This window comes from Aulonocara stuartgranti (assembly GCF_965226115.1).
Source record: "Aulonocara stuartgranti genome assembly, chromosome: 18".
Classification (NCBI taxonomy): domain Eukaryota; kingdom Metazoa; phylum Chordata; class Actinopteri; order Cichliformes; family Cichlidae; genus Aulonocara; species Aulonocara stuartgranti.
Genome location: NC_138954.1, coordinates 10,834,059 through 10,859,614, shown reverse-complemented (window position 1 = coordinate 10,859,614; position 25,556 = coordinate 10,834,059). Strand labels below are relative to the sequence as shown.

At 37.8% G+C, this 25,556-nt stretch overlaps 1 protein-coding gene across 6 annotated transcripts in view; it reads right to left on the bottom strand.

Moving 5' to 3' along the window:
* Positions 1-25,556, bottom strand: part of piezo2b (piezo-type mechanosensitive ion channel component 2b) — a 91,981-nt gene that overhangs the window by 43,022 nt on the left and 23,403 nt on the right. For 5 of the 6 annotated variants that reach the window (XM_082512933.1, XM_082512929.1, XM_082512928.1 and 2 more), the window contains exons 5-17: positions 24,801-24,963; positions 22,973-23,240; positions 21,299-21,512; positions 16,403-16,577; positions 11,414-11,527; positions 10,696-10,731; positions 8,836-8,953; positions 7,641-7,810; positions 4,879-5,115; positions 4,063-4,183; positions 3,503-3,696; positions 2,049-2,197; positions 673-846 (exon numbers count right to left, since the gene is read on the bottom strand). In XM_082512933.1, coding sequence (XP_082369059.1) covers positions 673-846; positions 2,049-2,197; positions 3,503-3,696; positions 4,063-4,183; positions 4,879-5,115; positions 7,641-7,810; positions 8,836-8,953; positions 10,696-10,731; positions 11,414-11,527; positions 16,403-16,577; positions 21,299-21,512; positions 22,973-23,240; positions 24,801-24,963 — 2,133 coding nt within the window. The remainder of the gene's footprint in view (positions 1-672; positions 847-2,048; positions 2,198-3,502; positions 3,697-4,062; positions 4,184-4,878; positions 5,116-7,640; positions 7,811-8,835; positions 8,954-10,695; positions 10,732-11,413; positions 11,528-16,402; positions 16,578-21,298; positions 21,513-22,972; positions 23,241-24,800; positions 24,964-25,556) is intronic. The other variant, XM_082512930.1, reaches the window with a different exon arrangement.

The window sequence follows — 25,556 nt, the reverse complement described above, 5'->3', positions numbered from 1 at the left end:
AGTGGAAATTTATTGCAATAATTATCTACTAATCAATTTGCACTGGAGTTGTGAAGTACAAAATGTAACAAGCAGAAGTCGGGGTGGGGCGGCACAGCAAACTAAAGACTGACTGATATATCAGATGACCAATATACTGCATTACTGCATGACCGCATGGGCCAATATTTTCCGATATATCAGGCATATCATTTTCATTTACTGGCTGATAAATGAAAATTTAAAAAAGCAAAGAGGAAAAAGGGGAAACACCCTTCAGCGATGTTATGAGTGCAACAGAGGGCACTATTCTCCACAATTAATCCACAATAAAACAAGTTTATTTTTATTCTGCACTATCTTGGTATGAAATTGTAAAAAACTACACATAATAAATGTTAGGGAAATCTGTTTGTGTGCATGAAACAAAGCAAAATACTGACCGATATTTCGGATTTTTAGATCACCAAATATCGGTATTGGTGTCGGTCGGGCTCTACAGCAAACCAAAAGCTTCCAAGTTACAAGGAGAAAAGACACTTAGTTTCAAAGCAAAGAAAATGTACTTACAATGATTCTGAATCACGATAACCCCATAAAACCAAATTTTCTACCATTTCTATATCTAAACAACTTCCCATCACTTTACTGTTGTTATAAGTATGAATTGAAAAAAAGCAGCATGTGTCTCACCTGTAGATAGTGCTCTCTTCTTTAGCCACTACAGCCTGGAGGTCAGTGAGCTGGAGAAAGCGGTCATGGAAATAGTGCAGGTGGAGAATACACGCCAGCAAGAAGGACGTGGGAATGAAAATCCTGATGAACAGCTCGCCCAGCTCGAACTGCTTCAAGCCCAGGGCTTCCAGACTGCATTCACAAACATTTCAAAGGAAACAGAAAACTGTGAGATTAAGCTTAAATCACTCCCAAGGTTACTGTGTGAAGAACTGCTGAAGTTTGGAAGACTGAGCACAGCGAAGCTGAATATTGACTCTGTAGATAAAATCTAATCTATTCATCATCTAATACTACCAGGTGTTTATATAACATTTTGTAATAATTATATGTTGGGGATTTATTGTGACATCATAGCAATCTACAGTATGACCTTAAACCAAAAGACTTTATTCCGTTTACGTGAAAATGTAAAGAAATTCTCACATAAATGTGACCCTTACCCTTTAAATCACTGTAATTATAGTTAAAGTACTTAAGGTAATTTAGTCAAATTTGCCAACACAGCAAGCGTGACGAGGCACTGGCACCTATGTTTGAGACTGGGAGGTCTGAAAACTAAATCTGAACTTACTCAAACCAAACTCAAAATAAAAATGAAAATAAATAAATAAATAAATAAATAAATAAATAAATAAATAAATAAATATATATATATATATAACCACTAAAATGGTATGTTACAGAAAAACAGTTTAATATCATAGTGCCCCTGGACACAGCTGTCACGACTAATCAGGCACACTGTAACAATATCATTTTCTGTTTATTGGCTTTTAACAACCACATATCAACTATAGTTGATTATATTTGTATGGCTGAGTATATTAACATAATTAAGTATACTACTTGAGGTAGTGTGTAGGTATATTTCTTTAAACAAGAAACAATAGTTTCAGTCTTTCCTGTAGCTTTTTTCATTACTAAAATATGCAGGTTCATCTTCAAGAGCTGTGAGGCAACTATGCTCTATAAATTGGAAGAACAGATACATACTAAAGTAGTTTTACTAGAACTGAACTACTACAATTTGTAATAGATTTTTTAGGTAACATCATGAATATCTACCTATATATCTACTTAAAAGAAATCAAAGAAAATAAGACATCTGTGAATTCAGTTCTAAAATTCTCCTCCATCCCCAACTAAAGCCACTATACATATGCTTTGCTACGCTAGCAGGGCAAAGCTACTAAAATAAACAAAACAAAACAAAAAAGCTCAAGACAAACAGTTGGTTTGATGACTAAGCCATAAGCTGTGCCTCTCTGGGAAACGTAGGCAGTGAATCTGTATCCTGCCGCTCAGACCGGCAGTTGCTCAGTGGCGCTCACCCTTTTTTATCCAGGCCTGTCATGTTACCCCAGGTGTGTATTGACTCTGGAAACTGGAAGGTGTAGACAACTGTAAGAACCAGCATGGTGTACATAACCACCGACATCCAGAAGTACTTCAGGATCCTTCGCCACCACTCGTAGTGCACCTTCATGACAAGAATTAGAAGAGGACATCTGGATTTATGTGACTTCTCAGTCTGCCTCTGGCTGTTGCTGGGAGTTAGGAATACAAAATGTGCTACGAACCTGGAAAGCACATACTTTATGAACTCACTTAACAAATGACAGCAAATTCTGTGTTTGGGAAATTGAATTTGGGACGTTTATGGCATCATATTCATATCTACACTTCAAATATATACTCCAAAAATTATAACAAAACATTAAATATCCTTATTTCACAGGTCGCCACATTTGGAAGGCTTCGAAAACAATTATACAGATCACGATTTTAAACATCCCACATATTCCCCAAATGTTAATAATAAATATGTGTTTATACACATAAACAGAAGGCAATTCTTTATAATAAGCACTGTTAGTATGCTTAGCCTTGTATATTTCCCCCCTGTTAAATGCATATGTATTATGGTTTTATATCTTTAGTCCATTGACCTTTTAGCAGAATGAAAATCAATTACATTCCCTAAATTGGAAGAATGTTAAACTGCATCATTTCCATCAAATACAATGACAATACATTTCACTTTACAGTTTATATTAATCCTTTGTTGTGAATTATGTGTCTCATGGTTGTTTAATAAATGCCAAAAACATTTAAAAGTCATTACTGATCCTTATTCCCAAAATACTGATGTTTTGTCAAAGCTGCTGTGACCTTGAAGATGGAGGAGTTTAAGTGTCTCAGAGTTTTGTTTACGAGTAGGGGAAGAGTGGAAATTGAAAACATGATGAGAAATGTACTTTCATCTGAAAGTAACCAGACGACCAGTCCATTTCTTCCTCTCCTTAACCCAAGTAAGATGCTTCTGATGTCTGCACAAACATCCTTGCGCCTTGAGCACCTTTTCTTGTCGCACCTTTATCTTCCAGTCAACTTTCCATTAAGAAGGGTGTCGAAGACCCATATGGAAAACTGTCAAGTTAGCTTCCACATGATCTAGGCTGCCTCTACCGTAGTAGACTAAGATATTAACTTTTTGGATAGTCATTTACTCAAACTTGAAATTTCGTATTTAATAATTTAAGATACTGAATTTCTGATTTTTAAAGCCGTAATCATAAAAATTTTAATATTAAAGGCTTGAAATATTTCACCTTACGTGCTATGAATACACACTGTCATTGTTCACCTTTTGAATTAAATTACAAAAAACAAAAAATAAATAAATGTATCACAATATTCCATTTTTTTGGGATGCACTTGTACATCTCAAATAGAAACGTCAGCATGTTTATTGTCAATCACTTGGCGTCCTTTCGGTGCGTACCTGGTATAGCGCCACACAGGAGAGGAACATCATCATGTAGATGATCTTGTACATGACGATACGTCCCTCAAAGGTGACGATGAAGAACATGCTACCGCAGATGTAGATCCAATATTTGACCATCAGAGCCATCACCATGTTACCAAGGACGTGCATGAGGTCCTGTTCCCCTCCCTCCTCAGACTCCTCTTCCTCTGTAAAAGCAGTTTTGCATTTTTCAGTCTAGTAGACCATATTTGTTTCTGGATTTTCATTTCTAATGAATGAATAAAGGCATATTTTCTTCTTCTTTAAAATTCTTTGGGCCCACCCAAGATCTCCAGTGACATTGCTGATCAGTGTTAAAAGTCTCTATCATAAGTTTTCCAATGCCATTATGTGCTAATTCTAATACTTGTAAGAGATATTTGTTCATGTTTTTCATTGTTGTTAACAAAGTTTGTATATTTCCTAAGCATTTTTTAAAATAAGTTTAAGTTTATTGTAACATACGTAAAGAGTTTATAAACTCTTTACGTATATACTACTGTAAGACAACAAAATAATAGCATAGAGCTTACCCTGCTTCTTCTGATCCTCTACATGAACGTCTAAGAGACCAGTGCTGTCTTCCTTTTGTTTTTCTTGTCTCTCTGTAAGCGTCTGTCTCAGCAGTAACCAGAAGGTCAGCATACAAAGGACCTTTTTAAAAAAGACGAGGAGCAAAAAAAACAAAAAGATGAAACAACAAATCACACAGAGTTTACTTTAACTGTGTGGGACCAAAAATACTGATGGTCAAAATAACACAAGAGGATATTCTGTATACTGCATGTAGTAAATCAGACATGAGTTTGTAAACTATACTTGGATTGTCTAAATTTGTCTGCATCAACTCTTTAAATAAACATCATTAGCCATCATTTTTCACCCAGGTGTGAAATACAGTGCAATGCATCTTCACTCTTTAAATTAATAAACACATACGCTCTGCACTACAACAGAAATGTGAGTAATTTAAAAAATACGTTACGGTAATTCCAAGTTTGTGTGTTGCATAAAATCATAAAATCTCATTCCAGACATAATCAGGTCAAGTACAGTAGCTGGAAACCTGAACGCCTTAGAGTTATTCCAACACATGTCAAAACACTATAACCTGACCTTCTTCAGGAGCACATTGCATAACTACACTGTCTTATATTATTAACCGAGTAGTGGAGAGACACAATTTGTTAGCGAGATTGTTTCAGAATCTTAAAAAATAAAGCTTGGTGCAGCATATGCAGAGTACATGTTAAATCCCTGCACATATTAAACCATATTACGTGGTCAAGATTGCAGGCTGTCAAGCTAAATGTCAGGTTTAGTTGTTTGGCTAATGTGAACTCCCAAACCTTAGATGAAAGTGAGTGGAATGGGTTTTTCTTCTCAACAAAGAAGCCTTTGACTTTGCTGTAATCCATGTCCGGAAAAGTCCAAATGTACTGCAGAACTATCAGCAGGTTGCCGTAGGCCACCATGAAGGGAGACGACAGCATGGCGTAGCGCCTCCGATCACGGACCATCCACAGCAAGCAGGACCAGATGAGGAAGACGAACGTCAGCCAGCTGACGTATGTGATGCTCCACGCCTGGAGACAAACAAATTGGAGAGAAAAATTTACAACAAATGCTGCAGTCATGAATGACTAAGGAAGGCCAAATATGACTACTGCTCGGAAATAGTGCGTTGGCGCAGAAACCACACGCACAAACACACATATATACACAAACACAAAGAGAAGCAGATTTCCAGATGATCATCAAACCGTTTTTCACTTCTGACAGAATTAATACAACAATGATTCGTTACTTTGGCTTAATTTTATTTTTAAATATAAATCAGTTTCTACTATTCAGACCCGCAAAGACGACTGAGATCCAAACACAGATGACTAAAAATGTGTACGTTTGTTATAATGCATAACATGACAAAGTAATGAAGCAACAGCATCAATAACTTTTTTAATTTTCAATTTAATGCTCAAACATTTTGGTAAAAATTTTGCAACGATCTTGTCTATGGCTTCCCAAAAATTGAGATTTGCACTGGTGTATCAGCATGTGTCAAGTTTGGAATTACAGATTGTTAACTTACTGTTAAATAACAATAAAAACAGTAACATTTAAATTATTTAACAGGTATTTCAACAAATTTATTGCTAAACTAACTGATTAAAATAAATAACGCAAATTAAAAAAAACAGTAATGGCAACAAAACAAAAAGTATGGTAACTATGCAACTTGAGACTGCTGATGTATTTAGAAGATGGTAACTATGATTTGTTATAAAAGCAGCATTTAGTCCTTTCAGCACTGACATTTTCCCATGAATGGATGAGAAAAAGGTTTTTAAACAATATTCTTCAAAGAAAAGTAGGAAGACTTTTGAATAATTAATTTTTCGTAGTGAAAAACATAATTCAATGATTTCAGGAATTCAGGATTCTGAAGGAATTTATTTACATAGAGATCAAAGACACAATCTGTCTGTGCTACATCACAAATCTTTTTTTTTTTTTTTCTTCTTGTGTTTCCTTTTTATTATTTATTGGGAGTTGGCAAACAGAGAAATGGTGCATTACCACCAACAACTGGTGTGGACTGAAATACAAAAAAATATCCTCCCAAACAAATGAATCTGTCCTAAAAAACAAAATATGGCTGGATAACTTTCAATTTTCGAGTTCTTGTGAAATAAATCAACCAAGTCCAGTCTCACTTTCATATCTCTGAGCTTTTGAATCAGCGATTCATTTTCAGCATCATATTTCTGACAATGCACTAAAACATTTTCTATGGTTTCATCTTCTCTATTGCAGCCAGATTTTCATATATTTTCATGTTTTTTTTCCTGTTAAAAATAACATGTCTGTCTCCTCTCTCCTGTTCCTTTCTGCGCTTCTCATTTCTCCTGTTTTGCTTTGGATTTTGTAAAACCATCGCCCTTTCCTCTCTTCCTCCCGTTGCTTTTGCCACCTTTCTTCAATTGTCTGCCGTATTCTACTCTACTGTAAACTGATAATCCATCACTGAGCCTTTTCCTTGCTTTGATACTATCCCGCTGTGGTTGGCTGTGTTAGTAGATGCATCTATATAGATTTTGACATAACCGTAATACTGATCAATATATGCCTGTCTGTGAGTTTGGAATTAAACTTTTTGTCCAATAGTGTTGAATCTACTATAGCATCAGGGGACAGTGGTGTAGTAGATTTACCACCACATATCCATGGTGGTATTATTTGGCTAATGCTGATCTTGTCCAGATTACATTCAGCCGCTTTCCGATTGACTGTCCACCCACTCTTCATTTCTCATCACAAATCTTTATCTATAGGCGATATAACAGAAGTGCCAGTGCCAGTTAGGCTAAAATTTGCAAATGTCATCGTGCAAAACACAGCTGTCCGCTTCTCAGGCTCGGTGCGATGGACTGTCACATAGTGGTAACTTTCAGTGTGGTTAGACAAATCAATATTTCTGGTCTCTTTTAGTAAAATCAGGCTGTGCACTCCAGAGCAAAGGACAGATTGTTACCAGCAACGTTTGGAGTTGCGTCAGTGCCTTTGGGAACGCTAACTTGCAGTTCTGTGAAGGCGCCATTAGCTCTGAGAGGTACGTTGATATTTTGGAGCAACATATGCTGTCGTGACATGACAACAATTTAACAAACAGTAGCGCTACTTGTATTTCTGTAAAAGAAAAAAAAAAAATTACTCCAGGAATGTCTAAACTGAGAACAGATGCTCATTTTTGGTTGCATTCTGCCACACATGCAACCATAGACGCTGCCCAGTAAAGCCACAGTTTCCTACTGCTAGCCAGCCAGTAGTTCCACTGGAGCAGAAAGAGGTTCAGTGCCTTGCTCAAGGGCATTGATGTTGATCGAGCAGGCAGGAGTGTTTTGCAAACGACATTTTTCCACCAGGTTTGTGGGTTTGGGCCTGTTACTCTCTGGATATAAAACTTGAATGTCAAATTAATCTGTTCATATAAACAGCAAGCGCATTTTAAGAGAACAAGTAGGAACGACAAAGTAAGTAAGATGTATATTTTTAAAATTTCATTCATATTATTAAGCAAAACTAAGCACTGACTTTCAACATTGCTCACCATCATGGATATGAGAGCACCGATGTAGCTTTGTTTCATGATGAAGTGGAAGATTTTGACCATCGCACCGACTCCTTTTTTCTTTATTATATTCTCTTCACTCTCGGTCTCCTTCACAGATGACTCCTCCGGGGGCAAACACACTTCATACACACACTCTTCTTTCTTCTCTGTTTGGACAAACAAACAGCTCATTACAACACTTCTACTGTGGAACTGTGTGGATCTATTACTGCACTTCCATAAAGTTGGGGGCAACTGTGAGAGTTTAACTTCACAAAGCACAGAAGACAGATTCTGACTTTCGATTCTTAGTTTGCAAAAAGCTCTAAACACCTCAGATTTTACACATTAAAGTAACTCTGCAGAAACCCAAATAAGACTTTCCCTATCTTTCCTTTTCATGTCCCTTGAAAAGTTTTTTAAGACTTTACAAGTTCCTCAGTACATTAATCAACCATATTCACAGGCTATTAAGTATCTCACCTCATAACTACTATATTAACTAAAATAAGTGAAGGAAACCTTTGAAACAATCCAGTGAACTCGGCTGCAAATAAGTGAAACATAAAACCAAAATGAAGGCGGGAAGGGTGAAGTAGCAGATGTATTTAACACTTAATGTGAAAGATAATTTACTTTATCTTGAAGCCATCTTTGCTGCTTTTATGTACTGTTAACTGTGCACATTTGAATTCACTGCATAACATGTATCGTCTATTTGTAAAAGTTATGGTGGAAATACACCATACATAAGTTTTTACCATATTTGGTAAAAACTTCATCAAAGGTACTTAATTACTTCCAATCACTTTATGATTATGACAATTTATTCCTCACACAGTTAACTTAAAAAACTTTTAAACCTAAAAAAGTTAATTTAATCAGAAAAAATATTTACTGTTACACTCTATATTTTATTTAGCGTTTGTAACTAAGCATATGAAACTTAATTAAACCCTTACAAACAAATGTGGAATTCAACCACCTTCCTGATTTCTCCTTTTCTATATCTTTGTCACACTGAAACGTTTCACATGATCAAACAAATTTAAATAAAACATGCAGTTTTGAATAGAGGTGTTTATGATTAATATCAAAATGACAATTTTGAATGTTTTATGTGGTAGCAGCACTATTTTACAGATTCACTGCAGACTAGAAATGTTCATAATAGAATGAATAAACAGCTCACCTGTGCCATCACTGGGCTGGTCCATTTTGTACTGAGGGGTTGAGTACAAGTCCCGACAGACTGGTCCATTCTCAGTCACGGCAAACTCAAAGGAGGTCCCGTTTGAAGTGGGCACAGCCTGCAGATCATTTTTAAATAAATAACAAATAAACTTCAGTAGATGCCGAACTTTTTTTTTTTGTTATGAGCTCACACAACAGTTTAGCATGCCTCACAAAGGCAAAGAGGAGTAACTAATGTTGTTTGATACTGGACACTGTTTTTTTCCACAGGAAACTTTAGCCATTTAGTTACCACACTTTGGCTTTGTTGGGCAATAGAGGCACGATTTCTACTTTTCACACTGCATGGTTTTTGAAGTCGATACAACCCCTTTTCTAAAAAAAAAAAATGTAATGAAATGAAATCAAATTAAAATTACTTTGATCGAGGGCTTTCATATTTTTTCAATGGATGATTATCCTCATCAAAATATATGAATAACATCCATATTATATTTGTATCTGTAGAATGTCAAATTTGATGTGATATACATTAAAATCCATTTATTTTTATTTGTTAAACTTCATTAACTCAATTTTTGTTAGCTATACATTGTTTAAATAAGCTGTTGCCGCACTAAAGTAGTTATCAAGAGAAAATAGAGCTGTGATATCCTAGAAGGTGTGCTGGTGGTGGATAGGTGACAGCATTCTCACATTGTGATGTCATTAGTTTGATCTCTACTCATTTGTAGTTTTTGAAATACAATGTGGGCTGTAGGCCTTTTATTAAAATTAAAAAACAAACAAACAAAAAAATTCCCATCCGACAATCACAGATCTGCCTGAAAAAGGTTTCATGGGAAAGAAAAACTTCTTAAATAGAATTAGGCAAAAATTTCAGGTGCCTACTGTTAAGTTTAAAATGTTATTATGTCCTCTGTATATGAGAAGCTAGAAACAAAACATCAGTCCTCTATCTGAGAAATTGTGCTTTCTACAGACAGGCCTGTAAATTCTTTAAAAAATAGCCAAATGCACGTATGTACTAGTGTAATAATTTCCCCTCATAATACTAGCTGTAAGTTTTTCCTGTGCAGAAACAATGTCTAAAAAAATCACTACCTAAAACAATGTGAGGCCTCAGCAGACTGACAATGCTGTAAGTTGAGAGTTTGGTGCAAAATGACTTTTCTGTGCTCCTGCAAACAATGTTTCTCTTGCTCAAATGTTGCACATAAAGAAGTCATTTTTGTACTAAGACGTCTTCAACCTTGAACAGATTTAGACCAATACTGATACTAATATAACAAAACAAACCACGCAACATAAAACATTTGTTATTTATAATTGTTAATGTACTCGCTTGCACTCTGACTTTCAAAATTTAATTCATGTTCCACTGTTATAAATGCTGAAAGATTTGAGAGATGTTTATTCAATGTTGATATGAACAGGAGGACAGTTCAAAGTGGAGGCAATAGTACCCTCAATCTAAATTTTAACCAATGGGTGTTCAAGAGAGTCTAAAAATAAGAACCAAACCTTTAAATATCATCAATATTCATCAGATATAATTCCTGTGACTTTTGTATTGTAAAAGCTGTACAGGTACTCCCTCTTCCAACATTTCCAAATAAGAAATACTTGCACAGCTTTTCAACTGAGAAGATAAAGGTAGATCAGGTTACCAACATATGTATATATAATGTTTACTTAAGCCCTCGATTAACAGAACCAATCAGGATGTAAAAATTATAGGAACCCCGTTCAATGAGGATGCAGTGTGAAAAGCACTTTGCAGCGATTTCCTTTCTTGCAGCAAGACTAAAAGGGGTGAAAATGCACAGATTTAAGACACATCCAGAACAACCCGCACCTCTGTTGTACTGATTCCATCCTGGGTGGAGAGGAGCTAAGAGGAGAAAAAGAGCATACAAGGCAAGGTGTGTTATCGATGAGTTGCTGAAGTCAAAGGCCTCCGTGTTCTTTATAGTGGTTGATAAGCAAGAACAAAGCCGAGTGCTGCTAATCTGTAAATCGAGACCATCACTCATCTGCGTCTGCACACCCTGAAAGCTTTTAAACCTCAGGAGGTCAACGGTGGAGACAGCGTACGGGCCTTGATGTAGGAACAAGGTCACAATAAGCGTGCGTGTGCAAGAGAGGCAAAGTGTCTTGGTCTGAAATCTTTCCAGGGATGAGTCGATTATCATGAAGATGAAGCAAATGGAAGTTTAAGGAAACAATCAACAGCTGCAGCTTGACGTTAGAGTTTAATAGAGTTGTTTTTATTGTTATTTGAAACTTTAATATTACTGATTTGTTCCATTCTGCTTTATTAAGACTGCCTGTTATTGTTGAATCGTAAAACTGAATCAAAGTGTTTCAGGACAACATTTGTTATCAGTTCTGACAACGTTAAAAAGAAACAAGTGTTTTTTTCTCGCTTACAAAGTTAAAAAAATATTATTATTTTTTCTCTGTTTCTGAACCTTTATCCGGTTTGTTTTAAAAGGACGGCATCGTAGAAAAATAATGATAATAATCAATACTTTGAGTGGCTTGTGTCCGCGTGTGTCTTAACCCTGACGTACGTTTTTCTCGTCTGTGCCCTGGCGTGATCCCCACCACAGCAGCCGCTTCCTGTTGGCTGAGATAAATGATTTGCCCAGCTCCTCCTCCTCGCACACATCATCGTCCTTGTCATCCTGAAAAAACACAGATAGAGAAGTTTCGTGTTTGATGTGAATCTTTCCGCTGTTGTGCAACGGAGATGATACTCTCAAGAGTTATGGTTTCAATCTGCTTCTAGAAAACACTGTTTTACGGTCTGTGAGGGAAGAAACTGAGGAGGACTTGGATGAACCGAGTTAGCGTCCCTGACGAGAGTGTCACCACGAAGTAAAAATGCACAAGAAGTTATTTAAAGAGGAGCTGTTAAGCTCATTTTCAGCACCTACCATGAACACTAAAGACAAAAATCAATTGCATTTTTGTAATAAATCAATAATAAAGAAGGTAAGACTATTGTACAGTCTATATTTTTTTGTCTGGACTTGATTTTGTCTTGCACAGCTGATTATTTCTCCACTCATCATTTACTGCATCACGAGGAAGCAGTACTGCGTGATGTTCATTTATATATTACCAGTTACTTTATTCAGTTAGTTTGCAGTATACAAATTTAAGGAGCTACATTTTGTTACTGAAACATTTTAAATTGTTATATTTATGTAACAACATTCATTCTTGCACTTGACTTTTTAATTCTGAAAACGTTTCATGCATTTCTTTCTATTATCTCTCTGTAGGTGTTGATGCATTGGGGTTTTGTAAGCAGGTCTAGAAAGTGAGATCCAAGTTTATTAAGACTGCTGGTAAAATAAGAGACTTAATTGTCTGTGCGGATTCTCAGTCATCCAGGTTAGTCTTAAATGATGAAAAAAAAGGCAACTGCACTTTTTAAATTGTTTTTGAAGCGTTTTAATCTTATCCAAAAGGACTCATTAGTTCTAAAGCAACTGGCAGAGTCTTAGGTAAGACACGCCTAGCCCACTAGGCTAGGAGGGCTGTCCCCTCTGGAGGTGGTCCTAAAGGTCCTTAGCCCACTACTGATCAGGCGAGTCATCACGTGACTTTGTGTTTATGGTGTTGGACTTCTGTTTAAGTTTTTTTATGTAGCAGATATTTACTGGCTGGCTTCTTTATGATAATAGTCCCAGTCATAGTTTATTCTACCTTTGAAATGTAGTTTTTGTTTGTAGTTAGGATCATAGATTATATTTAATTCCTTGAGTTTCAGTTTATCCCTGTCATGTTAATCCCTTATTTTGGTAGCCATTTTTCTTTCTTTGTTTCTTCTTAGCTTAACTGGTTTTACATGTGTCTAGTTCTCAAGGTGTCTCTAATTTCTAATTACCTCTTTTGTGTATTTCATCATGTTCTTTTTCTGTTTACTTCATCCTTGTGTGTTTTTGCTTATTGTCCTGTGTGCTTTTGGCTTTAGCTGTTTGAATTTTGACACTATTTGCTTTTGACCTTAATAAATGGCTTGTTTTGTTATTTTTTAAGTTTATAAGTCTTGCATCTGGGTCCTTTCCTGCTCCCCGGAACAAGCTGTTTTAGCTTCTCTCATTTTAACACAACTTTCTTCTGATTGGCTGCCCCTCAGAAAACAATGTGTATTGAACTTTGTGTCTGACATCATACAGATCTTAAAGATATTTTTTTTAAGTGTGAAACCTTATAAATTCATCTGAAGCAGATTCCTTATGTCTCACTTCTTTGGATCATTACTCTGCTTTCAGAATTTGATGAACTGCTGCTGAATAAACACAGATGACAAACTATAAATCAACCTGTAAAGTGATTTATAATCCGCCTTATTTTTCTGGCAAACATGAAGTCCATCATAATCTGGCATCTCCACCATCGAACAAACCTGTCCGCTGCTGATTTAAGCCACAATCATTTTTTTATTATCTAAAGTGTAAGAGTGGGTGAAAACACACAGACCCACGCACGCGTACACGTAAACACACACACACAAACCGCTCTATGAAGCGATCAATAATGCATACAGCCCCACCAGTTTACAGGCTGGTATTGATCTCTCTATAAAAACACTCATCTATAACTCCATTACAGGACAACGGAGCTGAGCTCGAGCTCTGAGGTTAAGGAAGGCAGGATGAATTCAGGAGGGGCGGTCTTCTTGAATATGATTGCACAACATTTCACTCAGGACTTTAGTTTCAACTCAGCGGTGGGAGCAGAGCAAAAATACAGTCAGGGCCAGTTCACCAAAACTGTTAAAATAAAATACTCCGTCAGTGAAGTGTGGGTTTTTCCTTCCTTCCTTTCCTTTTTTCCTTCCATATCTGTGATTTGTCTCCCCACTAGTACAGTGGATAGTACAGTGGCAGTGAAACTCACAACGCAATCAAAGATTACACTTAAAAACAAATCTGTGACACCTAAGTGCTGGGTGCATTTGATACTTTTGTGTTTTAAAGAGCTGCTTATTGTGGCCAGACGTTAGAAACAAAATTGTAAAATATTATTAGCAATAAAAACCCAAAGCAATCATTTAAAATATACTAAATAATTTCACAGAGGTGAGGAATAAACTTGATAAAGAGAAAAAGTGTGAAATTACAGACTCTATAGAAAAGATTTTAACACTGATCTTTCATTCATTCAACATTTTTGGAGCAGTGGATTCTGTTATTATGTAAGAGCTGCATTTTTCTCTTGTACAGAGCTCTGTAAAACAGGAACGTAGCGCCAAAACCGGTCCTCCCTTTATGCTTTGTCAAAATTAGACCAGCAGTGTCTCAGATAACACCTAAGCTGTGTACAGATTCCACCAGTGATCGATTGCCCTGAAATCTTCCATCAGTACGGTTTCTCTGATCACAAGGCCACCTGGTTGCCCATTTAATTCAATCTGGATCTATTTCAGTTCACTGTCTGGAATTTACTGTGGAGCTGTCATGGAGGCTGTGTGTACTGCATTCAAACCGTGTCTCTGACACCCACCCAGTTTTTGCATCTGCTTTTAATCCAGAATCCACACTTTCCAAAGGAGGAGCTAATTTAAATTGGGCAGCATAAATATGCACATGCTGTTTGTCCACCAAGGTTTCTTCTCTACACTGTTATTGTTCAGTTAGATATAATTTATTAGGTCTAACTTTGTGTTAATAGTCACAGATTTATGAGTTTGTGTGAAGTTGCTAGAAGTCAAGAATTGTATGAACTGAGTTCATACATCAAGCTTTGCGTGATATTGGATTGATTGGACAGAGTGAAATCAGGCAGTCATAGCTAAATGTCATCAGGCGTTTTTAAAAAGTAACCTTTCTATTGAGCTGGTCTCTGTAACCCAGTGTATTTCTCTCGCTGTGTTTACTCAAAAGCAGTCACATCTGAGAAAAGTTCATTGCTGAATCCTTCAGAACCAAATCTTTTGCAAATTAACCTAATCCATGCAACATTATACCTAATAACTGTCACCGGCTTTCAAACTGAGGTGGTTGGAAATTGGGTTCTTTTTATGTTTTTTGTTTTTTTTAGTTTATCCCTCATAACTTCAAATACAGGAACTAGTCAGTCGAAATTGTCAGGGAGCTTGAAAAACACATTTACGCTCTGATAAAGCAAAAAAAAAAAAAAAAATCAACAAATTTAAAGTGTCACAATGTAAAGCCAAAATGCATAATTTTTCTTTTGTCAAAAATGAGAAATTAAAAACAAATTTTCTTGTATAACCAAATTTGTGCTCCAGTTGTTGAAATGCCCTTGTGAGCTAGTAGGTAAAAATGAAAAAGTAATTTAAAAAAAAATTGTGATTTCCAGACACAGAGGAAACAGAAGAAAGAACCCACAGTGCCCCTTTAAACATTAAGGAAAGTTCAAGTTTTAACACTGACCCTCCCATATCCCATGTGTATTTGTGTATAGTGGTAATGTGATGATACAATTCTTGAAAAAGTAATTTTTGGCTGCAGATGTCTTTTATTTGATTAGTACAGAAATCTCATCTAACTTTCATGTACTGTGATTGTTATTTCACATAAAATCACACTGATGATGGCTTTTTGGTGAAATAATGATTTTTTTCGATATTGTCCACCAGTTTAATTCGAGTACTGCAGAGCAACAGCAACAAACTGACCCAAATTAGCAGGTCAAAAGTGAGCATACCAAAACAGGGAGTGAGTCATCTATTAACCAAAAAAATCTCAGTATGAGGATCTCTTTGACACACGTGTCTCCTTAAACCCCACAGCAATTCAGATCAATGAGATGTAGCTGAAAAAAATCGATCTGCAGGTAGTAGGATTTGATGTAGGGTTTACTCAGAGAGGGGCAGCTTTATCACAAACACCCTGCCATATAAACCTAAAATCTGTTTATTATTGATCGCCAAATTCTGCCCCAAACATGTGCTAATGAAGTTACTGTTACTGTACAAGTGAGTAAACGCACAGGTAGCTCATATTGTTCTGCAAAGCTAAGATTCAAAACTGAACATCTGTCTCAGTTCCATTAAAAGCTGTTTGAAATATTTATGTAACAGATCCAACGCTACAGAAACAGGAAAAGGATCAAACTCTGTGAAAGCTGAGTTGTGATGTTGCAGAGTTCTGTGTGTGCACAGTCTTGAGAAACGACATGCAGCAGCTTCTATGTTCCCTGAAATTTTTTTTCATGCATGAATCTCTGTATATGAACGTGACTAAAACCTAAACTCAGCTCTGTCTGTAACAGCAGATATGCTGTCTTGGCGATTTGGATTATTATATTAAACTCATACAAATGTACATGTCATACAGGCAGTGTGATTTAGTAAATCCTGCAGTACAGTTTCAAGAACAGAAGACTGATGGAGACTGTTACTAAATCTGATCCACAACATCTAAATTTAGCCAGATCATAAATACAATTGTGGAGCTGCTTTCAAATCAAAAACACCCGATATAAATGAAAATCAATAAATTATTGATGTGCTTTACAAAACATGTCACAACGTTTTGACTAAAAAAAAAAAGGCGTGTGTGCGCTCTCTCTGTCCTCACCATCAGCTGGTCGATGGGCTCCTGCAGCCAGAGGCGGATGAGAGTAGCCAGGGTGTAATAGAGGATCAGCAGCATGATGGGACTGACAAAGTGGTACCACTTACGCCGCGGGTGCACAGTGAGCTTCCACGTGCAGGAGCAGTTGCTCTGGACAATGGGGGAGATGCCAAACACACTGAGAAGAGACAGAAAGGTTTATGAGGATGGAAAAAAGGGTTTTTAAGCAGTAAAAACAGCAGACAAATAAGATTTTATAATGCTTTTTTGTCTCCTAATGTTTTACTTTGTAAATTTCTTTAGTTTATACATGAAAAGAAACATTTTACTAAACAAATTCAAATCAAACAGTATACTGGCTTCCTTTAGTCGTATCCTGGAGAGCAAAAATGTACGAAAGGTCTTAACAGCTTAAATCTTCTGATGACTGCACAGAACACATGAGAGAGACTATGTAACTCATCGGGCTTCACCTGGAGATTTCCCGCAAGGTGTGGGAATGTGTTGCTGGGGAGACGGATGTCTGGACTGTTTTGCTCAGATGCTCCGAGTAAATCCAGTTCAGTTCAGTGTTGAGAGTTTAATGATTTAAAGGAACAGTATTTAGGGTAAATCTAATTGGAGGCTTGGTAATTATGGAGAATGGCAGTACAGAAAGAAATTTAAAATAAATGGTGCCATGTGATCGCAGCAGAGCATTTCGCTCTGTGCAGGCTTACTTATGGCAGGGCCTTCATCTACTGTCTGACTACTGTCAAAACTGCTCTCAGTTTGAGTCAGGGAGACAGACGCAAGCTAAAAACTTGAAAGCTTGTTCTTAGAGCTGGATCAGTCGACCCTGAAACAGCCCTTAGTTATGCTGCCATAGACTGGGGCTGTTGGGGGACTTGTAAAATGATGCACCGAGCTCTTCTCCTCTATGCTCTCTTTCTCTCTGTGACTCTCAGTGCATTTATTTCCCTCTACTGCTTGTTATTAACCTGCGTCCAAGCCCTTCCATAGGTAGTGATTTATCCTGTTTGTTGATCATCCTGATCCTGTTCATCGCCTTTTCTGTCATCTGTTTCCCCTCAACCCCCAACTTGCTGCGGCAGAGGGCTCCCTTCCTGAGCCTGTTGCTGCCTGTTGTTTTTTCTCTCCTCACAGTCACTTTAAGTTGCTCACAGGGGATTTCTGGATTGTTGGGGTTTCTATAACACTGCAAGTTATTTATGGTTTATGCAAGTTTTTTTGTGATTTGACACTACATAAACAATGATGATCAAACTAACTTATGGTGATCTCACAGAAGGCAAATATTGCTCCTCACTTCAGGTATACAGGTTTCACTATGAGCACGGAAGCCAAACGCACACACTGTCCAAACATTTTGATGAAAAGCAGCCAATCAGAAGAAAGTGGGATTAAGGGAGAGGAGTTAAAGGAGTTTGTTTCTGACAGTGGATGAAGTGGCCACTGTAACATCATCATAAATCCACTTTAATAAAACCAGTGTTACAGTTTCTTCCAGTCGACTTCTGTAATGAACTTTAAAAAACTAAATATACTTTCTGATTTTGGTAGCAACTCTCTTCTAGTGGTCATTTTGGCAAGAAACTCTCTAACCCTGGATTCTGTACAATGCAGCCAGGCTAAAAATGTGTTCATAAAACAAAGGATGTCATATGTTTCACTCCTTTTCCTTCTGAGCAGAATAAAGGTCATCTACTCAGGAACTGCACTGACGTATTCCAGTGACAAACACTCAGATTTAGAAGCCTCCAGAGTCTTGTCTTTCATGCCATGTCGAGGAGCAAACGACCCCCAGAATCCAGCACATTTCCTGAACAGTTTCTTGTTACAACTGGGGAAGGCCGGTTAGTCACATGACAGGGGACTTCCACTTTAAGGCGGTGAGGCAGGAAGTGAAGTGGAAGCCAGGACTCTCAACAGTCTCACTCAGCACCAGGTCCACAGCAAGGCCGAGTCATTGTCAGCAGGGACAATTAGGACAGGCACTGAGGTGGCCTATTGTCAAATCGAGGCTACACGTATATATGGGCCAATAGTTTCCCTCTGACGACCTGAAGTGCGAACTAAACAGGCCAGAGCAGAGGAGATCATGCCTCAGTTTTTACACAGCAGCAGACAGAAATACTTCAGTGATGTGGAAAGTCAACATGAACGTGTGAGTAGACGGCAAATGATGAAACAGACAGTCTGTTTGTGAAATAAGAATCGGAAAAGTGACAACCTTTCCAAATGCTGGCCCTCAGACAGACAAATTAGGTCCTTCTTTATTTCCGAAATGAGAAGACCACAGTTTGGGAACCCTCCCCCCATAAAACACTAACTAAATATAAAATAGGGGATTTATAAAGTAAAGAGTGCTTTTTTATGCTTTGTACATAGGGCATCGAGTTCTCCACAGTTTTATGCCAATCACCCTTAAAATGTGTGTCTAATTTTGGCCTTCACAACATTACTTCCTCAGTGACGTGTTAACGGCAGTGATTCTTTTCCTTTTATGTCTCATTTAAAAGATTTCTGGAGGCGAGAGCCTACACTCACCTTTGAGTATTTTACTTTCCAATATCCAGCATTTAATTAAGTATTTCAGGGGACCAATAACAACAAGTATTCTCTTAAATTTAAGGATTTTTAGACAACCTAAGAAGTAAAGGTAAACTAAAGCATAGTAGAGGGATGTGATGACCCCTCAAATTTATCACACACTCAGACTGCGCGGTCACTAAAGCTGGACGATTTAAAGAGATTACCCTGTGTAGATGGTGTGAGGGTGAGCGGTTCATTCATTCTAATGACTTTGTTTCCTAATGAAAAACCTGTCAGTGGGACACTGTAATCGCTTCCTTATCTGCCATCTGAGGCCGGAGCGGGACGGAGAGGACACGGGCTTTATCGAGGCAGTTTCAGCTATACATAGCTGTAACAGCAGCACAGCTTTCAAATGAGAAAGTCTGAGATCAATAAAACACAGCAACACCAAGGGCACTGAGATATCAGCTACACAGAGACAGCTGCAGTGCTACTGGTGAGACACCGCATCATTACTATAAGTTAAAGGACCTGCTGTGCAGCAGTGGGCGTACATCAACTTTAGAGAGTTTTTCTAGTTTACATTCAAAGCCATTTTTTAATTGATCTTTCTGAGTTACTAGTGAATTTAAGCATCATATTTGCATTGTTTTAGTTTTAGTTTAGTGTGATAAATTACCTTTACTGTGGCTGCTGGACTCCAATTGTTTTTATCTTTAATACAAAATTAATGTTGTACATAATTCTCTAATCATCATTCATCAAAATTAAACCAAAGATTAGTTTGAAATATTTCTCTTCATGTGTATTAAATAAGAAAGCTTTTAAATCAAACTGTAAAATCATTCACTTTTTTTGATATTCCAGTTTTTTTTTTGAGCTGCACTACTCCACTAAAATGATATTGGCATCCATTCATCCACCCTCGCTTCTCGAGGTCCAGTTAGCATTCTAAGGCGTAGTCACCTCCTCCAGCTCTTCTGAGAGGATGTTGGTGTATTTCAAAGCCATCTGAGAAAGATTATCTCTCCCACATGTCCCGGATCTGTCCAGGGGCCTCCTCCCGGTTGTACATGTCCAAAACATCTCACTGAGGAGGTATCCAGGATGCATCCTAATCAGATGGCTCAACCATCTCAGATTGATTGGTTCAGCATCTGCACCGGTTCATCTGTCAATCTTTCTTTCTCCGTTCCAAGATCCAGAGATACTTAAACTCCTCCACTTTGAGCCTAACTTCACCCCCAACTCCAATGTCCGTGATAAGTGAACAGAAGCAGGGAATGTCTTCGTTAGCCAAATTAAACAATTAAAATCAGATGACTGATTAAAACCAGTGAAGAAAACAAAGTCAAATTAATAGCAGAAGTCGATAGAGGACATGTTTAGAGAGAATTATAGCAGATATTTTAAAAGTCTACATTTGTTATTAAATAAACAGCATCATTCTTATCCCAAGCTGTCAGAATAGAAACAATGAGCTGACAGACTGCCTGCTATGAAGTCAGCTCACTGAACAACTGTGACTAACATATATTGGCAAGACGTTCAACAGTGTGGCTTTAGTCCAACCACAGCGCTTCACCGCAGCAGCCACAGACAGCTGATTGCCTCCTTTTTCATGCATAATAAAACAGCACTGGTTGTAGTGAAGAGCTTAAAAGCTCTGCATTTGACACTGATGTGCTATGAGTAGGAGTCTGATGAAGCTACCCTCCAGCTAAGTTTTTCTTTTCATTGCTTTCTAGGTTGAAACAACAGTAAATATTTGTTGTTTAAACAAACTTGCCTCGGGCGCAATAAATCTTGTTGAGTCGAAGGAGCTCTGGCTCCTGAGCCCTGTCAACACGTCATTTATATTCACATGATAAAAGAGCGTTAGTATCAGATTGTGATGTTTTTAACTATGGAAATACATTTCAGCAATTCATCAAAATGACAGGAGAGAGACAAATTGTAATGCCACAGTTTGACTTTCACTGTGTCGTTGGGACAACAGTTTGTGTTTGTTCCTGAGTTGGTTTCCTTTCCTTTTGTGTGCCGAGTGAAAGTCAAGTGCACCGACCAAGTTTAACCCTCTGAGGTCTGATTACTCTGCTTTCGTTAACCTATCTGAGAATAAAAAAAGACTTTTTAAAAAGTTTTTAAAGCCTGTTGGTTTTTGTTGATTTTTTGAGAATGACAAATACAAACAACATAGAGTTAGCATATTATTTGTAATGATCCGCGATCCGTTTTGCCCAACAGAGTTAAATTGTGGAAAATAATAAAACAATAATAATATAAAGTCTTGTTTGTCTGATGTAAAGCCAAACATTTAAAGCAGTATAATGTCTGAATTCTGAGCTTCACATTTCTGACCTGATGTAGCCGTCATTGGTCAAGACGGACTCCTGAAAGAACTGGAACTGGTAGAGGTAGAGGACGATCAGATGTCCGGCGCTGAAGATGGCCATCAGAACACACATGCAGCTGAACATCAGCGTGCTCAAGGTCCGGCGCAGGGACCACCAGGTGCACAGGAAGAGGAAGGTGAAGAAGTAAACAGCTGAGGTCAGCGAGGGCAGCGTGATTCCTGCAAACATAAAACCAGTGAAAACCAGTCAGACATCTGCCAGAGTGGTATATAAATACAAGCCTTTTCTTAACCCACATGGAGCCTCAGATTGTGTTCCCGTAATTTTATAATGTTTTAATATGTTGAATGTGGCAAAACTTTCACATCATTAATGCTGTTAAATATTGACTGAGAAATAATTCCAAATATGGTTTAACATAGTTATTCATGCAGTTTTACGTCTTGGCTGTCAAACTACAGTTCAAATACACTTTATATTATATACTGTCACCAGATAAATCTGAATAGTGATAAAGTGCAGTGCAGTGGCTAGCATTGTTGGCAAGAAGGTTCTTGGTTTGAGCCTCAGCTGGGGCCTTTGTGTGTGGAGTTTGGATATCCTCCCTGTACACGTGTGGGCTTCCTCCAACTTCCTCTCACAGTCCAGAGACATGTATGTCAGGTTAACTAGTGATTTTAAATTAGGCATGACTGAGCAGTAGTTAAAGTGGTCTAGAGTCGCAATATTTCTTTTATATGAGAATTAATGAATCATTTATTCAGTGTTTTCTTTTCTCTAAAGTCTTGAATGAAGGTGAGGGGTTTTTCTGCCTTGTTTTTTCAGGGATTATGAGATTTTAAATCTAAATCCTCTAAATTCCTTGCACCACACTTGTTTTCGTTATCACAACGTCATAGCTATGTAGTTACTGTTTTAAAAACACTTTATTCAAGGTGAGTTCAACAACACATGGGAAACTGTGGAAAAACAGGTTTTATGAGCACCGGTCTGAAATTAAAGCCAGCAGACTCACGCTAAATACACGTTGCTAATACGATGACTGGAAGTAGGTCATTTCTTTCTTTCTTTCTCATTAAGATATTTTTCAGCACCTACCCCTCATACTTCAACAGAACAAAAAAAATAATTATAAATCATCATTGAAAATCTGTTTTCAGTATATTAGGACAGATTAAGAACCCCCCCCCCCTTTCCTGGCAATCCTCAATCACTGTAAACATAACTACTTAAGATTAAATCAGAGTATATGCGCTGGGAGATCTTATGCTACTTATAGAAAAAAACTGACTCCCTCTGATATATCTCATACAGTTTTCTTCACAGCTTGGGAACTGCATCTCCTCCACAAAAAAGACTGGTGTTTACAGTCAAAATCATTAAAAAAATCAGAGTAGAATTTTCTGATTGTCACAAATCCCCCCATTTAAATGTCTATAAAGCGGCCCTGATTAAAAGCCACTGAGACAAGTTTAAACAGAAAAATGTTTTAAACTCAAAAGTGTTCAAAAACCCCGGCTGCTCTTAGCTGGAGGAGCAAAAACTGGTGAAATTGTAAAGCAAACATCATTCAAGTTAATGTAAGGTGCCCAACTTGAACACATAAGCAAACAGACTGTATGTTTCATGATAATCTGAAACTATTTATTTGCCCCACAAACAGAAAAGATTTCCTCACCTGTTACGCACAACAAGATGGTGATCACCACTTTTCCTGCAGTGGTTATCAAATTCCCGATGATCTCCTTCACTTTGGAAGCAACTTCTGCCACCATCCGCAGAATCTTCATCTTTGTGCTCTCTTTTGCTTCCTCTTCCTCCTCCTCTTCCTCCTCCTCTTCATCCTCCAGCACATCATCTTCCTCGTCCTCCTCAGCCTCGTACCCTGCTTCATAGTCTTCCTCCAACAGGACGTTGTCCTCCAGGCTTAGCTTCTCGTCTTCCTCCTTGGGAGGAGATAACAGCGACACATTTAAGGTGCACATACGGGTGCAGCTCGGAGGTCAGAGCTCTCCATGGTGCTGAAAACATTTTCTTACAGGTAATCTCTACTAATACTAAAAAAGTAAAGTGTGTCACGTGTGTTCCTGCGAGGGTCTGTCAGCACGGTTAGCATGTAACACAACATATCAGAGCATATATGCTTGAAAGCCTTAGCAGATGTTTTCCTCTGGAACTACATGTTGGCTTGACATCTAATCCAGTCAGATCTTTCTTGGCTGCTGAATCTAAGTAATTATGTGTCCCTGACTTCCCTAAGACTCTGTAAAAGAGAAACATCATAGCAAGCAGGCCACTCACTTCAACACATAAAGTGCTAGGCAAAGAAAGAAGCAGGCGGAAAATCCTCTTATAACAGAACGCAATACAGGCGCTGTAGATTAATTCTGGTGTTTCTCAGTAATAAAGCGGCCATGCCATCTGTGCCAACCAGAGCAGCACAGTGGAAGTGAAAGTGAATGTGGATTTAATTAACACAAGTCATAAAGAGAAGGGAGGACTTGCCAGGAGACGGGGGATGTTGTCCAAGTCACCAACGCTCACGGGGAAGTTTACTTGAGTTCTGCTGCTTACAGCTTATAGAGCTCAGGTTAGGACTTGAAGAGCCCTATACAAGAGGCTATTTTAGCGCCTTCAAGGAACTATCATTTTAATTTGGTGCCACATAAATAAAACTGAACTGAAGTGAAATTGAATTAGATTGTTTGTAACAAGGTGAATTTAGTTTACACGGTCATTAAAAACACAAATATTTTATTATTATTTTGTTTTAAATGTGGTTCTTTTTTTAAGGTCTAGAAAAGATGCAGTTCTCTTCAGCAGCTATGTTTCTCAACATAAATGTCAGGTCACTTTGAATTTGAGATTTGCTCTCTGTATGAGTTGGAGGTCCATGGTGAAATCACGAATGCGCACACAGGTTTTCAGAGAGGGGATGCCAGTAGCTGTGCGATTTAAACAAGCTCAGGTTTTTGTATTTATAATGAACAGATTTGTGAACTTTTTAGTCTCCTTTCATATACTTATAGCAATAATTTTGACAGCATACAATGAACAACTTTTTCTTTCCTCAGCGCTGAAGTCTGTAATCAGTTTGTGTGAAATTGTTTACATAGGAGTTTACGGCCAACTGAAAGTTCCTCTGACTAGACTGAGACATTATTCTCTTCAAGACACTTTTATTCTTTGTTTTAGGCACAAAAATCTGCTTGTACTCAGCTTCCTAAATGATTTATTGTTTTTTTATGAAATCCACACTTTAACCCACACCTCCCTTCACTTTTTATTTCAAACAGGAAAGGAAACAATAAGTCAATTAGTAGACTGCTCTCCATTCCTTTCTCTTTCTGCGTGAAACCGACCAATACTTCCACCCACCGTGAATATCTTAATTGTGTGGAGTTTTCATGGAGTAAGAAAATATTACAATGAACAACAACAAAATTAAAAGAACTTTTCAAACCATCCAGACAGACGGACTTCATTTCAGCTCAAATGAAACCTACCTGTTCCTCTGATTGGAAGTCTTCATTGTACTGTGCCATGTCCTCAGGCGGCCTCTTCTGGACCAGACTGCGACACAGCAGCCAGATGCCCAAGCCGACCATAAACATGCCGATATCGGGGATGAACACTCGGATGCCATTCCCCGCATCTGCACCTCTCACGCTGGGGACAAACAGACAAAAGATGGGACACAGACGCTGACAGAAAGCAGACGCTCGGTTCCTCAAAGTGCAGATGAATCCCAAAAATCGTGATTTGGAGGAATCTTGCAGGCCAATAACACATAAAGGATTGAAATTGGGACAAGATAAAACAGGCTTAACTGCCCGTGGACAATGAGGTCTAATATGAAGCAGTTTTTCTGAGAAATCCAGGGACTCCTGGTCGATTGTTTAGTTTACTTTGGCCCATAAACAGGTGCTGCCCTGTGTTTGAACCTGGCTGAGTTCACGTCACATGTCCCTCTGTATCTCTGACTTTTTAAAACTAAAATAAAGAAAAGTTATTAATTCATTCTAATCCGTTTCAGGCAGACAGGAGCTGCACTGAGAATCACGAGAACAGGTATTACTGAAGCAAAACACCACCTGTTCACATGAACGCATGGGAATCTGTATTTTTCCCTTACTCAAGTGCTCTTTTAATATGTGTTGTGCTCAGATTTTATATGCAGTACCACCCTCTTTAATGAAATCGGGCTTTAAACATATTGCTGTTAACGAGTTAAATTCCATTCAAACAAAAAGGCCATGAGA